The sequence below is a fragment of the Amaranthus tricolor genome, chromosome 1 (assembly GCF_026212465.1).
Source record: "Amaranthus tricolor cultivar Red isolate AtriRed21 chromosome 1, ASM2621246v1, whole genome shotgun sequence".
Lineage (NCBI taxonomy): Eukaryota > Viridiplantae > Streptophyta > Magnoliopsida > Caryophyllales > Amaranthaceae > Amaranthus > Amaranthus tricolor.
In genome coordinates, this window is record NC_080047.1 from 38,285,134 (window position 1) to 38,305,808 (window position 20,675).

The window sequence follows — 20,675 nt, forward strand, 5'->3', positions numbered from 1 at the left end:
GTCCTAATTCAAAAGAAGGAAAATATATAGCTATACAGTGTGGGGAAGGAAACCTAACGGTGTCATAATTCTCCGGTGTAATAATGTTGATAACATCTTTCAAACCCCACTTTGGAGAGATGGCGTCCCGACGCTTGTCCAAATCTCTTTTGGTCTGTAAATCTATGAAATAATTGAGGGGCCCACCGCTTGGGATGTAAAATGGAGGAGGAACCGGCGCTGCGCTTTCCCTTCCTGAGGACTCGGATGATCCTTCGATCTTTTCCATATCTACATACAATAACCCTTCCAGGTCAGGATCTATTCGCGGCAAGTAATTGGGGAAGAAAGCAATGCTCACTTCCCAAGGAGCAGTTTTCATTATCTCCGGTGTGTATATGGGGGACACAGATGACTCATCCCCGGCCTTTATTGATTCGCAATGAGGGGTGATTCTCACCGAACTACTATCGTCCGAATCATTTATTAGCAACCCCTCTTTATTATAACGTCTACATACTACCAAAGGAATTTCCGTCGGGTCAGCAGAGTTAAGGTTCAAGTTAGCTATTGACTCATGAGTAGCCGCGACATCCATATTAACGATAGTCATAAAGTAGTAGGCGAAACTTGTAAAGAATAATGGCTAATTTCATAAAACTAATTCAAAGCTTTAAACATTCAAGAACACGAAGAACAATTTGAAGAACAGTTTGAAGAATAATTTGAAGAAATTCAAGAATTTGAGGGAAGATTTGAATACCTTAAAGAAATTTTGAAGATTTGTCAGAAATTTGATGAAGTTCAGTCAGAACCCTTAAAGATCTTCGAGAAATTTTGTCAGAAGTTTGAAGAAGGGTTGAAGGTTGTCAGAGCGTTTCTCTCTACTTTCTCTTTCTTGCAACTTGAAGAAATGAGGAGGTTAATGAAGGTTAGGTGAGAAGGAATAGTTCCAACAACCCTATTTATTGCAGCAATAAATGCTCAACCTCAAACCTAAACAACCCTTGAACAAGAAGTGGAATCCCAAACTAAAACCGGGAAGTCGACAAGTCAGACCCCCAATGAGAGGGGAAAGATCGAAGATTTTTCCAAGTATTCTTTTCTATGTCCGTGAAGTCGACTAGTCGGAACCTCAATGAAGGGGAAATATGGAAAAATTTTCTAAGTATCAGCTCTTGATTATGTCCGGGGAGTCGATAAGTCAGACCCCCAAGGTGGGAGAAAATGTCAACAAATTCTCTAAGTTATCAAATTTTCTCTTGAAGCCGTAGGGTCGATAAGTCGGATCTTGAATCACACCCAAGATAAATAGAAATTATTCCAAGTATGAAGGATGTCCATATGGTCGATAAGTCGGACTCCAAGGTGCCCCCAATTATCGTGCAAAAATTCTAAGTAAGGGAGAATTCTCATATTTTCTGTAAAATCGAAGACACGGACCTTTGTGATCATTCCGCGTCCTAGAAAAACAAGGGGCTTGTTAAGACAAGAAAAATTGTTCAAGTATTTTTTGTCTTTCCGCAACGTCGATGAGTCGGACTCCCCTAAGTCCTCAGTGAAGAATAAAAAATGCAAATGTAAACCTAAGCCGCGTCATCATCTCACGTGATTTGTTGTCCGGCGAGTCAACTCACTCTTGCCGCGGCTTAATACCTTCCCAAGATTCCAGGGCTTATGACACGACAACGAGAAGGAAGATAGAACAATAAAACCAGTATCTTGTCCGTGAGGTCGACAAGTCGGACCCACTTTGGTGGTGATCTCGTTCAAAAATATTCTAAGTCTTTGATGTTCCGCGACTTCAGATTAAAATAACAAGATAGAATAAATTATGGTAATTTCATCCGTATGGTAGACAAGTCGGACCCCCCTTGGGGGCTATCTTGTTCCAAGATATTCTAAGTATTGGAGCTTCCGCGGCATTAAAGAAGCATAAACCAGGATCAAGCCTCCACAACTACATTTTTGCTGCTAAAAAATATAGAGGGATGGGACTACACCGCGGCATGCTTCAAGTCGCGGCTCGATTGACGTTATTCATTTCTCTTTAACTTGGAGCGTCTCATACGGTTATTTTGAAAAGGTCATAACTTTTTCGTTACAACTCAGAATTCGGCATGTGAACAGTCGATTCGAAGCTTACGAACTCAATTTTTGGAATCCGCCCAAAGATCTGCCAAATTATGAACATATTCATCTTCTTAAGGGTTCGAACGCTCTCTATAATCATATCCCTTCATTAACACTAAGGTGTTTTGGTAGACGCTTACCGTTTCCGCACAAAGAAAGATATTTCAAGTCGTTGGGGCTCCCTTTTTCATATCATCCTTCGTGCGTGGGGCTAAATGTCATGGTATCACTTATCTAATTTACTTATTTATTTAAATTATTAATGTCATATTACCTTAATACCCTTTGACCTTTCGTATTGACCTTAACTTTTAGTCAATGGGCTTTTCCTGAATTCTCCAAACTCCTTAGTTGGCCCATGAGCAAGGAACCCTCAAAATACCCTAACTTCCCCCAGGAAAGTAACCACCAGAGTGACCCAACTTCCCATTCATCCCTCATTGCATGGTTCTCCTTCTTCCGAGGCTGATAACCGCCCACTATCCCCATGATAATTAACCTCCTCTCTGAAATAACTTCCCTTCCACCACTATAAATAGAGACAACCATCAGAGAGGAAGGAATCATCTGAGAATAACCCTCTTAATATCCTTACTCACACTCCATTTCATTAGCCTACCAAAATACAAGCAATATCAACCTCGATATCTTAATTCATGCATTTAGTTTATAATCGTCTATTCAATAATCTCACATCACCGTTCTAACTTGAGCGTCGGAGGGGTTTTCCGGGAGATAACCCCGGACAAGGCTAACGCGTTGTGTTGCAGGAATTCAGGTCGCTTCCTTCCACGAATCACCGCTCCTGATAACGCTTTCACTTACAATATTTCAAGTGTTTTCCACTTCCTCGTTTCACTACTGAAACATAATGAATCAAACTTGTTTACCTATGAACAAAGAAAAATAAAGAAGGTGAAAACATGAAAAGAAAAATCAAACTTGTTGATTCAACATGTAATGGTCTGAAACCCGGAGAAAGTTTGAGAAGAGAAAACTTGAGAAGGAAAATTATAGGAAGAATGAAGTTGAAGATGTTAATAAAGAAAAATAAAACAAACATAAATGATGTATTTTTAATAAGGCATGTAATTTTTTTGAAATTCACAATTTCAGTTTTTTAATTGGAACAAATAGTAATTTTTTTTAAAAAAAATAAATAGACTGGTCCATAAAAAATGATTTCTTTGAGAGACCGTGTTTTATGAGAATTTGTGTACATTTCAAACATTCTCCCCAACCAAGAACTAACCTATGGCTGATGCATGCAAGAAAAAGAGCCATAGGATGGCTTAGTCCAAGGTTGAGAAATGCGCATAAGATGGATTAAAAGTTGCTTCACCCAAAGAGAAAAAAGGTATAGGAAGAAAAAGAGAAATGGACGTTTTGTCCCAGATTAGACATGCTCGAGTAATGATGGGGTTGCAACAGTGTGGCTGAGAGGCGAGAAGCAAAGGTCTCGCTTGATCAGGCCTTGGTTGCTCATGCGCTTATCCACCATCTTATTCAAAAGTTGCTAGAATTCGCATAATGTTGCATGACCGGGTCAATTTAGCTTGTGCGGTCAGGTGGCATGTTCAAGATTTTACGTCTTTCGATAGTAATACCGTAAATGCATAACGTAGTATAGTATGTCAGCAAGTACGTGTTAAATCCACAAGAAATGGGATATGTGTCGATGTTTCTCGATCGACTAATTTGCACAAAAACGTATATATAGATGATTCGTAGATATTAATACTATGGCCAACTATCTAAAAAACTTTAATAACTACTCCCTCCTCTTTTTGTTTGGCTACTTTACTTTTTGCACGTATTTTAAAGGAATTTTGAGCTTCGATATCTTTTAATATGCATTATAAAAAAAAGTAAAATTATATATTAAAATTCTATGCTCCAAGACGAATTTAAGAAGATCTCACATGAATATATTTTGTCTTTATTATAACTTAATAAATTAAAATTAAATTTCTCTCTCCTAAAATGGAAAAAATTAAACTGGATAAACAAAAAGGAACGGAGGGAGCACAAAACATGAAAATATATAATTTTCACCAAAAAATATAACGTGTTATTTTTTTAAAAAGGGTATTGCTTTTGAGTAAACAAGTGTTATTTTTTTAGAAAAAAATAGTACAATCTAACAAAAAAGTGTGATTTTCAGAAAAAAAAAAATATTTTTCAAAAAAAAAATATATAAAGTAACATTTTTTGTCAAACAATAATACTTTTTTTGTCTTAAAGTATCACCTTTTTATGTAAAAGTAATATTTATTTTTATTTTTTCAATTTTTCTCCTTATTAATCTTTGAAAAGTAACACGTTTATTCAAATGTAACACCTTTTTATGTAAAAAAACACTTTTTTGTCAATTTTTAGTATTTTGTATTTGAAAATGTTTTTTTACTAAAAGTAACATTTTTTTTGTTGAAAAGTAACTTTTTTTGGAAATAACACTTTTTACTTAAAGTAATAACTTCTTAGTAAAAAAGTAATATTATTTTGTCAGACAAATTGATTTTCATAGTTCTTGTATTAAGAATAGTTTATATATATATATATATATATATATATATATATATATATATATATATATATATATATATATATATATATATAGGCAAAATGTTAAAAAACTACCTAACATAAACCCCATTTTGCAAATAACTACCTTAAATAAAAATTTTTGCAAAAAACTACCTTACATAATACAATTTTTGGCAAAAGACTACCTTATAACGGATTTTGGTGTTTGACCGGTAGATTTAACTGTTGACCAGCACGTGCCAGGCACGTAGTTCCTTTATTAACCTAACTCTTCTTCATTTCACTTCACAGCATTCGAAATTCCTTTCCTTCTTCCTCCCATTTGTAGCGATAAACCCTAAATTTTTCTCTTTCGTCTTTCTTTCATTCACCTTGCATTCGAATCCCTAATTCATTCAAAGATCATCGTTTTCTTCCAATTAATCAGTTATGTCTTCTTGTTCTTCAAGCGAAAATTCTTCAATTGAAAAATGTGGGTGTGGAGTTCCCTTTGCAAGGAGGGTTTCATGGACCAAGGAAAATCCTGGAAGAAGGTTTAATACTTGCGTTTTTTATGATCCTGATACAAAATCGAGGGGTTGCAAAAAGTTTAAATGGGTTGATGAACTTGAAATGGCTGTTTGGCAAAGAAAACTCACTAACAAGCTTGTGGAGGAAAAGCGACAATTGGCAACCGAAATCAAGATTTTGACATCAAGGGTTTCTTGCTTGGAACATGAAAAGGAACAAGCATTTTCAGAAATTAAAATGATTAAGAAGAAATGGATGAATGAGAGGGAGCATGAAAATCAGATTAAAAGCTTTGTATTAGGATTTTTATTTTGTTTTCTGTTGGTGTTTCTTGTAAAAATCAAGGGTACTAATTGAAGTTTAGAACCTAGTTAAGCGTAATTGTAACATTGATTTGGATATTGTAACATGATGATGATGAATGAATGAATTAACTTTTTATTTTTTCCATTTAATTTTCTTTGCAGGTATTGTTTTATGCTTGCTGTGTATAATGTGTTTGGTGTGTATGATGTTGTGTATGATGTGGTGCTGTGTAAGTTTAGGACCTATGTTTGCTGTGTTTGGTGCTGTGTTTGGTATTGTCTTTGCAGGTGTTTGCTGTACATGCTGCACAACACAATGCACAACACAATGCACATACTCAGAAACTGATTCAAACACATAGTACATGATCAGTTCAATTACTGATTTGCTGCATACTCAACTTCAATTACTGAACTGATTCAAACCACAACAATTACTGATCAGTTCAATCTTTTGCTCCACATGAAGAATGAAGAATGATCAAAAACATTTATTTGCTGCACATACAAAGCACTTGAATAACACATTGCTGCACATACTCAACTTTAGTAGGAATTGATTCGAACACATAGTACATGATCAGGTGGTGGTTTTCGCAAAAATTTTTATTTAAGGTAGTTATTTGCAAAATGGGGTTTATACTAGGTAGTTTTTTAACATTTTGCCATATATATATATATATATATGTATATATATATATATATATATGTATATATATATATATGTATATATATATATATATATGTATATATATATATATGTATATATATATATATATATGTATATATGTATATATATATACATATATATGTATATATATATACATATATATGTATATATATATATATATATATGTATATATATATATATATATATATATATATATATATATGTATATATATATATATATATATATATATATATATATATATATATATATATATATATATATATATATATATATATATATATATATATATACATATATATATATATATATATATATACATATATATATATATATATACATATATATATATATATATATATATATATATACATATACATATATATATATACATATATATATATATACATATATATATATATATATACATATATATATATATATATATATATATATATATATATATATATATATATGTATATATATATATATATATATATATATGTATATATATATATATATATATGTATATATATATATATATATATGTATATATATATATATGTATATGTATATATATATATATATATATATGTATATATATATATATATGTATATATATATATATATATATATGTATATATATATATATATATATGTATATATATATATATATATATGTATATATATATATATATGTATATATATATATATATATATGTATATATATATATATATATATATATATATGTATATATATATATATATATATGTATATATATATATATATATATGTATATATATATATATATATATATATATATATATATATACATATATATATATACACTAAATGCATTATTCTCCATGGTAAATCAATATTAAATATTTATTTCCATTAATATTAATAATGATATAACACAATTCAATAAAAAACCTTAAAAATTTTAAATGGCGTCCTCACGTAGGTTTACCTACATAAACTGTAAGTATCGACTAAATTGAGATTATATGACAATACCTAAAATATAATTATTATACATAATAACTAGATTTTTTTTTTCAATCTTGCAATAATTCTGCTAATACATGGATATTCCATGTGCATTTCAAATACGATTTTTATTGGGATAGAAGTATATTATAAGCAAGACCTTAAACAAGTGCGCTAAGTTTTATGCTAAAATTATACTAAAATTTTAAAAACTATTCTCACAATTTATACTAACAATCAAGCAGACTGCTAGTCCTACAATACATAAACACATACCCCTATTATACTAATAATAATAATAATAATAATTACAATAATAATAATAACAAAGGAAATTATATGTGGTAACCTTAAACTTTTGACTTTTTCATATTGTAGACAAAGATTTTTTAAATCTATGTGATGACCTTGATCTTTTGAATTTTCCAAGTGGTAGAAAAAAGAGTAGATTTTTTTGTTAACTTTACATTATTTTTTATCTAACGTAATTACATTTTTCTCAAAAAAACAAATGTCATCATCAACCTAATTGACCACATATATCGAAATGAAGTCAAAATAAATACTTAATTTAAATAAAAACTTACCATTTATCTATTACATAAAAAACTTAAAATCTCAAGTTCTCCACGCAAATTTAAAAATTATTTATGAAAAAGAAAAAAAAAATCAAGATCAGTTAAATTTTCCCAAATAATAATAATAATAATGGCCGAAAATTTGACTAACTATAGTCCAAAAAAACATTTTGCTCTGTTTCTCACTAAAACGAAAATTCCTGTTAACTTTCTGCTTTTAATTGGTAGTAAAATCATTGAGAGAAGATATGAGGATAGTAATTTATTGATTTTTTTCCTGCTAGGCTTAGCTGCTACCCTTTACTTTCATTCCCCCCCTTCTCTCTCCTCTCTCTTGCCATCAATTTTCTTCAATTTGTTGATCTTCTTCACAATCACAGACATACCTGCTCTCACTCTGATCTTCTTTTTATTCGCCTTTTTGCTTCTCATCTTAATGGATCGCCGACAAAGTTCTACAGTAATTGAGGGCTTGAATCACAACTGAGAGTTGCCAGATATAGATACTTGGTTGGTATGATGATTATTGTTGTCTGAAAGATAAATAGATTGATTCTTTTTAGTTGGGTGACTTAGATTTGCTTTGATTTTTGAAATGGGTGGGTGTTTTCCATGTTGGGGATCATCCAACCAAACTGGGTTTGCTGATAAAGAAGTAAATAACAAGGAGGGTGGTAAAGATAGCTCAATTGTTCCATCTAATCAACTGGGCAAAGTTAATTCAGGTTTAATTTTTGTTTTTTACTCTATAATTCTCAATTTGGTTTGTGGGTTTTTGAATTTTTGGTGTATTCTAAGTGGGTAGTTTTTAATTTCATGATATAGGTCTGTTCTTTGAAATTTGGTATTCCTTTTCAATGTTGGTGTTTGCACTATTGAATTCAGCAACCTATTGCTTTGATCTGTTTATTTTATAGCTTTTTTTTTAAATTTCTGGTTTTATTTTTGAATCTTGTATCAATTTGTTGCTTTTAGGTATCTCAATTATACCTTTTGTGACTTAGCAGTGGATTTATAGTTTGGATAATGTTCATTCTGGATATTTCTGACATTATGGTCATGTTCCTAAATTGTGTTGGAGATCTATTTAAATGATATAGGATTAAGCATTTTGCTTTTATTTGTTCACATTTATGTTAGTCTTTGTTTGGATGGAAGGAAAATGGAGGGATGGCTTTTTCTTTATTGGAATAGTAAATGAGGAGGGGAGGGAAATGGAGGGTAGAAAATCGGAAGAATGACATCCTTCATATTTTGGCATAAACAAAAGTTTATTAGTGGGGAGAGATTTGAAAGGAAAACTCATCTCTCTTCCTTCCTGTCCTTTCCTTTTTCTTTCTATATCTAAACAAACTCTTAAATTGCCAAAAAAGCAAAAATATCTACTACTTTCATGTGCTAGAGCCTGGAGGTGATCCAAGAAACTCTTTTGATGCTTTATTTCTCGTGAGATACATATAACTAAGAATGTGAAAACTATCAATAGAAAGTGATCTTACCTAGATGATTTTACTATGATATTGGATTTTCACGAGAGGATCTCCTATTATTCTCATTTGTGTATCTTAACCCAAATCCTAATTAAGTACTTTGGGAAAACGGGTATGTTAAAGCTTTTAATTCCTTTGATTTACTTATTCATGAGTTTTGGGCACAATTAGCCTTTTGTCCCTTTTTCTGAAACTTGGGCCTAAGGTCATTCAATAACCTTCAACAATGAGCCTTGATGCTAAGTATCATTGTGCTCAAACATTTTGCCCCTTTGAAAAGAGTTGGTGACATTATTGCACATATATTGTTTAGATTTGGAGCAAATAGTCTAGCATTTTTTTTTTATCATGTAAACTTCTCAATATGGAAGTCAATTTTCTTTGATTTTTCTCTTAAACTATTTAGTATTTTATGAGTTGTAGATAAATCAAAGTCTCGCAATGGTCCTGATTTAAAGAAGGAGCCACCAGTTCCAAAGGATGGCTCAACTCCTCATATTGCTGCACAAACATTTACATTCCGAGAGCTTGCAGCTGCCACAAAGAACTTCAGACCAGAGTGCTTGCTCGGTGAAGGAGGTTTTGGACGTGTTTACAAGGGTCACTTGGAGAGCACTGGACAGGTATACTGATTCATAGTCAGAGACTTCATAATATTAGATTTCTACTGTACATTTCTCTAAATTACTGCATTGGTGACATAATGTATATTATCTGCAACCATAATGCTAGAGCTGTTCAAAAGTGACCCGACTTGAAAACCCGAACCGAAACCGACCTGAAAGTGTGTTCCTTTTTTAGGTTGATCGAACCGATAGTACCCGAACCGAAATTGTACCCGAACCGGTTGACAAACGAAAATGGGAAAGCTGAACCCGAGCTGTAACCGATTTTTGTAACCGACACATAACTGTTAACCGATATTACCCGAACCTAATAATGACTGACCCGAATCATGCTCGAAACCGAATTCTATCCGGCTAAAACCGACTTAACCCGAACGAATTTTAGATCGAATCGCTGTAAACCTGAACCAATTTTTAACATAGAAGTATGATAGACTCATATTCAATCATCTTATAAGTTAATCTAATAAAGTGTTAGATATTTTAATAAATTAAATTTTATAAATACATGGTTTCATATGTTTAGAGTTAATAATCAATGGTCAATGTTTATTTAACTACTTTTAATTGAATTAGATGAAAATTGATAGAACATTATAATTTTAATTTCCGGTCAAACAAGTAAAATTAACAAAGTAATAATGATATTACTAATTGATTTGCATTTTAACTATTTTGCTTTAAGTAAAGGGAATTTTGTCATCAATTAAAAAATGACTAATATTGATTCGATCAATAGTAATTAATAATACGTAGCCGAATTCTGTTAAAAAAAAAACCCGAACCCGATCTGTACCTGACAAAACCGAACCAATTAGTAACTGATGACAACTTGAGACCGATTGACACTGGACATGGACACGAACTTCAACCGACACTGAACCGTTGCTAACTCGATAGCTTGAATTACTGATCTCCAACCAAACCGTGACTAACCTACTCGACCCGAGTGTGACCCGTTGTAACACACAGCCGAAAAATAACCGATCCGAAATACCGAACCGAATGACACTCGTTCAAAACCGACCCGATCACCCAAATGAACACCTCTACATAATGCAAAAATGTGGTTTTCATCGCGATTGTTGTAACGTTCAGTATGATGCGGTAATGGTTTGTTAGATTTGAAAACAGTTGCAATTTGTCATATGATATGATGCATTTTTTAGCACTGTTTCTACTTTTTTTTTTTTTTTTTTTTTTTTTTTTTTTTTTTTCATATGTTGGGATTAAAGTTTTAGCATTGTATTGTTGGCATTCGTCTACAAGTTCTCATACCTTTTATCCTTGAGAATGACAACCGTGGTGTATACCTAAAATAGCTACTCGTACTTCAGAAACTTTGCTAGTTGATTCTTGCAGTTTTGCACAAATGAGTTACTAGATGAATAATGGTTTTTGTAGGTTGTTGCAGTGAAACAACTTGATCGAAATGGACTTCAAGGAAACAGGGAATTTTTGGTTGAAGTTCTTATGCTTAGTCTTTTGCACCATACAAACCTTGTCAATTTGATTGGATACTGCGCTGATGGAGATCAAAGACTTCTTGTATATGAATATATGCCATTGGGTTCATTGGAGGATCATTTACATGGTTAGTGGTGACTTTCTTTTGGCATTTAGGTACTTGCATCACATAAAATTTTTTCTCAACAGTTAGTCATTGCTAGAAATTTTAATGTGTTGTTGCATCTTGCACACAGGCTGTGTAACGTGTTTTATATGATTCCATATGTTCATTTGATGAGGGTGTGTTAGTTGCCATTTCCAGCTTGTTGTTGAGTTGAAACTTAAAACAGTGCAGTTTCTTGCACATATTTATATTTGACATTCAAGACAGTCAAGTTAATGGTTCACCATATTATTAACCTGGCTTTGGCCATTTTTTTCTGCCTCTGTATGTTGAAGACGTTTTTGTTTATTTTGGTAAACTCCATTTTTTATTCTGAATATCTTTACTAGACATTTCAAGAAAATTACCAAATGTCCCCCTAGCTCGTTATTCTTCACCTGGAGGCCTTTGTCATGTGAAATTGCTTATATGTAAGCTGGTTCTTTCTTTCTTTGCTAGATAGGGAGGTAAATATTGCAGGGTAAAAATAATTTTTATCAATTAAAGCCACACAACATCTACAATAAGCATGAAAGAAAATCAAGATATAATCTAACTGTATCATATAATATCTTGTGCAACTCAACTATGATGGTTAACCACATCTAACAAAATAGCAGATCTCTTGTTTGTTTGACAAATCACGTTGCAACTTTCTATGAGAGCATTGATCATTCTGCCATTATCTTGCGAAGAAAATCTTTTACCTGAGCAAGTTGACTTGCATTGAGACTCCAATACTTGTTGCAAGATTGTATAAAAAAAGTTCAATGAATTAAATCTTCTGAATGAAGTACATTTACCTATATCTAATTCCTCATTGGTGATAGAAGAAAATCAACCCCAAATTCCCATTAAGGAAGAGAAAGAGCCCAATAATTGTTAAAAAAACTCTCAGAGAGAAATGAGGAATATTAAAAAACAACAAAGACTAACAAACAAAAAGATGAATATGGAGCTTACACCATATAATGGATGATGTTAGCCTTGACATAGACAAATCATGGTTAGGGATTTTAGAGGAGAGACAAGGGAGAAATAGGTATTTAATTTTGTTCAACAACAATGCACTAATTTTTTCCGTTTATTTATTTGTTTTTTTTTTTTTGAATTATTTTAATGAATTATTTTTTTATAAATTATTATATTAATTTTTTTTATGTATATAGATAGCTATAGAAGTCCAATTAAAGATTCATATAGGACCTTTAGTATATTTTGAATTTTCTCATAGTCACTAGTTGAACATACATATGGAGAAAAGAGAAATGAGGCTTGCTCAGTGCTTGATTTCCATAAGTAATGAGACTAGAAAAGAGAATATGAGGGCTAGCTACAAATTGTACTTTTTGTTATATGGTATTATAGAGGTGAAAGGATGAAAATAAAAAGGAGGGAAGAGTAAACTGTTAGGATAAATTTAGCACTTAGAACCAAAAATATGCCAGAAATCGAGTTCAAGAAGTGGCTTTGACATTGCAATGGTATCTTATGATTTGGTTATGTGCTAAAACACTTTCATTACTTTTCATGCAATTTTTTTGTTCGGTCCGAAAATCATTCTACGATTCTTGGCATTCCTTCATAGTCTACCGATTGTTGTAATTGGACTCACCCTAATATTCCATTGATGTGAGAATTCATACTTGATATGCTATTTTTAGCAAACCTGGAGTAGACTGAGTGATTTATGTCAGTTTTTGGGAGCCCAAACCTTGTTCTAATGGTGTAGAATATCCATTCTAGGTCTTTTGTATAACCATATGCAATACATGGTCTCTAGAGCTGTTACTCAAGCTTTATTTTTTCTGTTCTGAAGGGAAAGTGCTGTTTGTGTGTATGTGGGCACCTTTGAAAGTTTTGGTGTTTATAATCCATGGCTAAATGCTTGATAGATTCTCGTATTTTATGTCGATCTTTTTTCTTAACTTTTTTTTTTTTTTTTTTTTTTTTTGCTTTAAATCATAGTGTAAAAATGCAGTAACGGTCGCTATCGCGGTAACAAAATGCTGATACGGTAACGGGAGTGTTGCAGTTATCATAACGCCTAAATATTTGTTGAAACCATAAGATATCCCTTGATACGGCCCAAAATCGCGGGCTTTTTACACCTTTACAACACGAGAAATATCGGTTTATTTATTTTGAAAACCTTTACAACGCGGCCAATGCGTGCAATGCAGCCTTGTTTTTACTCTATGGTTTAAACTGGGTTGTATTTTAGTTGCTAAAGCCTAAGAAGCTGAGGTTGAACTAACAAAACATCAAAGTTCATATAGCTCTATTTCTTGATTGATTATTGTTCTTTGTGAAGTTGTATAGCCTTTTAGTTATTTTTCCATGGATAATGGTATTTCAAGAATAGGAGACCTCTAATGTTTTTCTTATAGCTTTCAGCTACTTTGTGGATTAAATTTCATTCTTTCAGACAGATTTTAAACTTTTGTTTAGAACTTGGGTAATAGGGGAGCAAGAGTTTTCGACTGGGATGATCGCGTAAAAGAGGTTCAATTTCTATCCATGTTTAGTAGATCTGCAATTCTACTTGGAAGATTTTTTGATGAAGATTTTTTAAGATTTCAATGGGCTAAAACAAATGTCTGAAAGCTAATACTTCTTTTATAAGTAGATAAATTAGGCTCTATTCTCTTCACCTGACTTTTACTGCACTGAAATTGCCTAATGAAACTGAATGTCCCCAATAAAAGTTAATTTACTTGTTTTATAAATTTTCTATTGTCTTCTGTGTAGTTACTAAATTTACTTAGTAAAATTGATTTTTATTGATACATACAAATCTACTAATCATAGTTCTTTTTATAATCATTTATATAGACTTTTATTGCTTCAAACTAGAATCAACTAAAATTTAATTTTTAAGTTGAAAAAACGAGGCCTTTTTGGTCTTTGAGATCAAAAATTCATTAGGAACCTCCCCGTTTGAAAAAGGTTATAAAATAGAAAAAGAAACCATTGTTTGCATTTTAAATGACACTATGGTAGTGCTTTTTTTCCTGGGATAAACTATTGCCATCCATTTGACTAACACGTCAATATTCAACTATTTTGTTTTGAAATGACACTTCAATGCTCAACTATTATGACGGAGTCTGTTGGTTCTTACAGCCTGAATTCTCATGGTGATTATGTCAAGACTGAAAATCCTGGCTCATTTACTATTCTGTCTAGTTGGGCCAACGTTTCTCTATACATGCCTTGATAGCTCAACTACTCGTCGTATATGTGGAAATCACAACTCCATACTTTTCCTTTCTTTTCTTCTTTTTCTTTTCCCTTTTCCTTTTTCTTTCTTTCGCTCTTCTTATTTTTTCCTGATTTTTTGCTAAAAGGGCACTGAGTGTCCGCCCTTGAGCTAATATAGAGAATCATGTCTTAAAAATCAAGAAAAAGCTAGTGAGGGTCATCAACACAAACTTCACTTCAGTTAAAATGAGGGCAATATAACCTTAACTTGCCAACAAAACTGAAATTGACAATAACAAGTGTAGGCCCAATTTGTCTCAGCTCTCAAATAAGGTTAAAAAATTAGTGCCAAAGACAACGAAGAGCCTAAGAAACTAAAGAGAAAATGGTTAAAAGACTCTTCTGTAAGGCATAATATGACACACTATGACCGAGATAGGATATATAGCATATGTTGGGGCTTTAACCATCAGTTTAAACTTTTAATTGGGTGGTTTCCTTGACATGATATTAATAGTTAGAAAGGTCATATGTTCAAATCTTATCCACTCCTCATTATCTCAAGCCTAATGTCTAGCGTTATGTATGAGAACATGTGTTGCATCTACGCTTCTAACCCAAGAGGCTTTGTGTGAGAGGGCATGATAAAGTATAAAACATGTCTTAGAGCTGCACTAAGGTTCCTTGAAACCTTCTACAGTCTTTGGATCTTCCCTTTGACTACCACTCAGGATGAAAGTTTTTGGAGGAGCCTTCATCCAAGGGAAGCTTTGGGAGAATTTCTTTCAAAAAAATTGCATAAGCTCTTAACAAAGAAAGAGCACTCTTGTCTTGCAACCAATTATCACATCATTCCTTACCAAAAAAACCCCTTTAATGCAATTCTTTCTAAAATAATGGGGACCTTTCTTCTTTCCAATCATTAGGATATTACTACCTTTGTTAAGCAAACTTGGTAATACATTCGAGTAGGGCTTTTCAACAAAACTCGACCCGTTCACCCGCATTATAAATGGCAGGTCACATTTTTTTAAAAATTATAAACTAATGGTTGGGTACCCGACTCGCCTTAATCGGGTCGGGTCATGGGCCGAAAATAAATTTTTCTGGGTACCCGATGACCCTCTTTTAAAAGAGAATTTTTTTTTATGTGTGTTTTGCCTTTTTATTTTCATTTTTGTGGCCATAATAGTTGGGGAATTGATTATGAAAACAAATCAATGAAGACTTTACTAGAAATTGAAACTAGGAATTCATTGAATATCAATATTGTGTAATTGTGTTCTTCCAGTATTGAACTTCAACAAGAAACAAACAAGACAACATTATATCACATAGAACTTAGAAGTACATCCCCCCTCGTCATTAATTCCACCAGCAATCTTGCTCTCTGAACTCATATTCCTTATGCCGCGAAAGTCAACTTTCAAGTGATAAATACACAAATAATAACGCTACTAATAAAATCGGGTACCCGGTGTCCTGACTTCTGGTTAAATTGAGTCGGGACACGGACCGTTTAGAATGTTACCTGACTAACCAGGTACCCCACTTTCCGGGTACTCGAAATGCCGGGTACTCGCTAATGAACACCCCCACATTCGAGTATTGGACTCGGCTACTTGTGAGAAGTTCCGATGATTTTTGCCCAAATTGTGTCAAGGTGTAATATCAATGTCGGAATGTCAAGGATCATGAGGTGAAATGAAGAATTTAGTAATAAGATTATTACAAGAACAATGCCAACAACAATGCCGAAGCCTTAATCTCGAAATACGAGATTGCCTGTATAAAACAAAACAAAACAAAACAAATGCACTTGGGAGGTTGTCAGTGATTATGTGTCCTTTTTGTGTAGCCCTATCAAAAAATTATATCGTCATGTACTAAAAAATCAATTCTAATGATTGTTGGGCCATTAGGAAGGATAATAGTTCAATGAGAAGAGTAGCGGAAATGAGAATGCTTTGATACATGAGTGCTAGTGGGCATACACTAAGGGACAAAATCCAAAACAAAGATATAAAAAATGGTTTAAGAGTTGCAAAAGATGAAAGAGAATCATTTTGGATAGTTTGTGCCAAAAGCTACATAGAGTTTGATGATTTTCTTCCACATTCACCAGAGCTACTTCGTTTTCATATCTTTGTCCATCAAATGGATAGGCTTTTTCATTCAAAAAGTAACATTGTGCATAGGGCTCCTTAGTGCCTTTCAGTATTTTCATTCCAACTTTGACGCCACACTAGTATGTAATGAACATGGACCTAAAGTAAATAGGTGAACGATAAAGTTTCTCTTAAACAATGTTATCCTTCCAGGCAAGAGCCTTGATTTTAATGCAACAAGCCTTTTATGAATATTTCAATTAACATCAGTACACTTGGAAAGAACCCGAAGAGGAAGATTCAAATAGTTACGAAACTCTATTCCTTACCACTACCAAAATTCAGCTAAGATTCTACATTTTTGATCTCAGGTGCTGGAATGAACTACTCAATCCTTAGTTCCAAAGGCTACAAGAACATATTGCAAATGAAACAAAGTTCTTCCTTTTGGGTTTGTAAAAATTTAGTATCATTAGTGAAGAGATGAGAAATGATCTTATTTGCAACTATTCCTGTTGTTTCTGTTCTTCTTTTACGTATCTTCTTTCATGGACTTTTGGAGGAGGACAAGGAAACCTTTTGCTCACCCCACAATCAACTAGAATCTAGGATTTGTTTGAAGGAGACAGTAGACACTCTGCCTCGATGCATAAGGGCCTCAAATATTGTAAATACGACAAACCTTTGCTTAGCTGTATGGTTTCTAACTTTTTAGATTTTGATTGCCAAAGTGTTGTATGTTTTGCATATGCAAGAGCTACTAAACAGCATTGGAGTTATTGATTGTTGTATTCTGAAGGGATTGGTCTTTAATTTGATCTTTATAGGATCAGTGGAATTTGTATGAATATTTTGGCTAGCAGCCTTCATTTTGGTGGCCTGGGTCTACTTTGTTTTTTTTGTTGGTGTAAAGTGGTTCCTTATTTTCCAATATTGTTCTTACATAAGTCTTGGTGCTTGTTCTGTTGGACTTATTTTCCGTTCGGATTCCATTTAATTCCACTGAATTTAGCACATCACTTTACTCACATTTTTCACTGTTCTTTAACTCAATTTAGTGGAGTCCAATTTGGTTCAACTTCTCCGAAATCTAATGTTCTGCCAATGTGTCTAATATTCTCCAAAAGTGTTTGCCTTTACCTAGATTTTTTGATGTTGATGAGTAACTTTCTTTACAGATCTACCCCCTGGCAAAGAGCCTCTTGATTGGAACACACGCATGAAGATTGCAGCTGGTGCTGCCAAGGGCTTGGAGTATTTGCATGACAAAGCCAATCCCCCTGTGATATACAGAGATCTAAAATCATCCAACATCCTTCTAGATGAGGGATATCATCCAAAGTTATCTGATTTCGGACTTGCAAAATTGGGCCCTGTTGGAGACAAGACTCATGTCTCCACACGGGTCATGGGCACGTATGGTTACTGTGCTCCAGAATATGCTATGACCGGTCAACTCACGTTGAAGTCTGACGTGTATAGTTTTGGGGTGGTTTTTCTTGAACTCATCACAGGGCGTAAAGCCATTGATAACACTCGAGCTCCTGGAGAGCAAAATCTTGTTGCTTGGGTAAGCTTGGCTAGAATCGACTTTTTTCTGTTCACATTATTTACTAAACAAATTTATAACTTTGATATCTTTGCAGGCTCGCCCTCTTTTCAAAGATCGTAGGAAGTTTCCTAAAATGGCCGATCCTCTTCTGCAAGGCCGGTATCCAATGCGAGGTCTTTACCAAGCTCTGGCAGTTGCAGCAATGTGTCTACAAGAACAAGCTGCGACCAGGCCTCTTATTGGGGATGTTGTGACTGCTCTTACATATTTGGCTTCTCAAACCTATGATCCAAATGCGCCTAATACTCATAGCAGTAGAGTAGGCTCATCCACACCCAGAAGTCGAGATGAGCGGAGAAGTTATGGTGAAAGTATAGATAGTCCAGATAGGCGTGCCCCCCGTCTCAGTTCTCCTTCCACTTTAAGAAATTCTCCAGACTTCAGAAAGAGAGATCATGTTCGAGAACTGAGTACAGGTGCCGAATTAGGCAGAAGTGAAATGGGAGGTGGGTCAGGGAGGAGGTGGGGCTTGGATGACCTAGAAAGGCAGGATTCACTGAGAGGAAGTCCTGCTAGTACAGGAAGAACTCCTAGGAACCGTGATTTAGATAGAGAACGTGCTGTTGCGGAGGCTAAAGTATGGGGTGAGAATTGGAGGGAGAGGAAGCGGGCAAATGCTGTTGGTAGTTTTGACACCTCAAATGAGTAGCTGAACCGAACTTTACGATCACAATTCACATGAGGCAGAGGAAAAACCATCATCAAAGTGAGAATGAGAAAGAAACGTTTTACGGATGTCTCATCTTTTACTGTCTCTGTTTCAAAATTTTCATCAGTAATAAGAGTAAGTCTTGTATCCCACCTTCAACTGTCGGTTGTTCATGAGGATGGAGTAAAAACGTGTATGTTTAGTGGTCGAAAAGGATGGTGATACAATTGAATGATCGAGTAATGGAAGGTTTAGTGTCTGTCAGTGATTGTGAGCATTGATGGGTTTCTCTGTCCTTTTAAGTGTTATCGTGTATTTAGTGTTTAGGATGTATCGTTTAGAGAAGCCACTTGGGGAAGGTGCCTTATTCTGCGTCCCTACATTATGCATAACGGGGAGGAAAAACAGATGTAGCAGGTCTGTTTTTTCGAGTGTCCTACTGCTCTTTCACATCCTTGTATTCGGTACAGGCTCTTTTTTTTGTCTTTTACTCTTTCCGAAAAATTTATGAGTCGGTCATGGTCCTGGCATACCGGAGTTCGGTCATGGTCCATGGCCACCAGCCCACCGCCCATATTCAGCTGTATGTTTGTACTCTTATGCATATATTCCATGTAATTGGTTCACCAATTTGCATTGCACTGTTTTAGATCCGTTTGGTACTTGTGCAGTTATGTTATTTGAAGAATTTGTTCCATCGAAAGCGAAATTAGCTCATACAAATCACTGAACCATTGCACATAAGTTTTCATGTGAACAAATGCCAATGAAGTATAATCACATCCTCAATATACCACCTTCTGTTCCTAATTGATCAACAATGTCGTTTTGCTATTCGGTTCTTGAAGTCTCTAAAAAATGACGATCACATTCTTCATTATACTCGTCTTAAAGCTTAGTAGCCATATAAACACTAGAGTCTCTTACTCAATAACCATGACTTAAGGTTGTCTCTCTACCGTTCAGTGTCATTTGATTTGCTAATCTCTTTGCAAATCGAAAAAAGCGAATTATAGTCGCATATAGATAGTATGTACAATATAGTGCAAACGCTTGTTATGTAGTGCAAACGCTTGTTATGTTGTGACAACTGTATTCCATTGAAAAAATGGTTACAAAAGAGGTTTGATTTCCCCAAGATCACAAAATATATCTTGAGATAATCACCACTGATGTTTTGTACACCATCCTCAAGTTGGAGCAGATGGATTAAAAATGTCCAACTTATGAAATAAATGATAAAATTATGATATGTCGAGAGCTTCAGTAAAAGTATCAACTAATTGCACATTCTTAGGAACATAAGAAGGAGCAATTATATCATCGTTTATAGCATAGCGAACAAGATGACAAGTGACTTCAATATGTTTCATTCGATCGCGAAGAATGAGATTCTTGGCTATATGCAAAACAGATGGACTATCACAAAACAAAGGAATAGACTTAGGATGATGAACACCTAACTCAATAAAAGGCCCATTAACCATTTTAACTCACAAGTAATAGTTGTCCATATACTGATATGAACTAAACCTTATAAAATTAGCTTACTGTCAAATCGCAATAAAATTTCTTAACCTGGTATGTCTTTCAGATTTCGCACAACTCGCAAAGCTGCGCGCCAATGTTCTATTTGAGG

The 20,675-nt window shown here is 33.7% G+C and overlaps 1 protein-coding gene across 1 annotated transcript; it reads left to right on the top strand.

Moving 5' to 3' along the window:
* The first annotated feature begins 7,932 nt into the window (after nt 1-7,932).
* On the top strand, nt 7,933-19,666 carry LOC130817320 (serine/threonine-protein kinase PBL27-like). The gene is made up of 5 exons (XM_057682956.1): nt 7,933-8,460; nt 9,649-9,848; nt 11,256-11,445; nt 17,954-18,345; nt 18,422-19,666. Exons 1-5 carry the CDS (start codon nt 8,331-8,333, stop codon nt 19,034-19,036), a joined length of 1,527 nt encoding a protein of 508 aa, XP_057538939.1. The 5' UTR covers nt 7,933-8,330; the 3' UTR covers nt 19,037-19,666.
* Nucleotides 19,667-20,675: the final 1,009 nt, after the last annotated feature.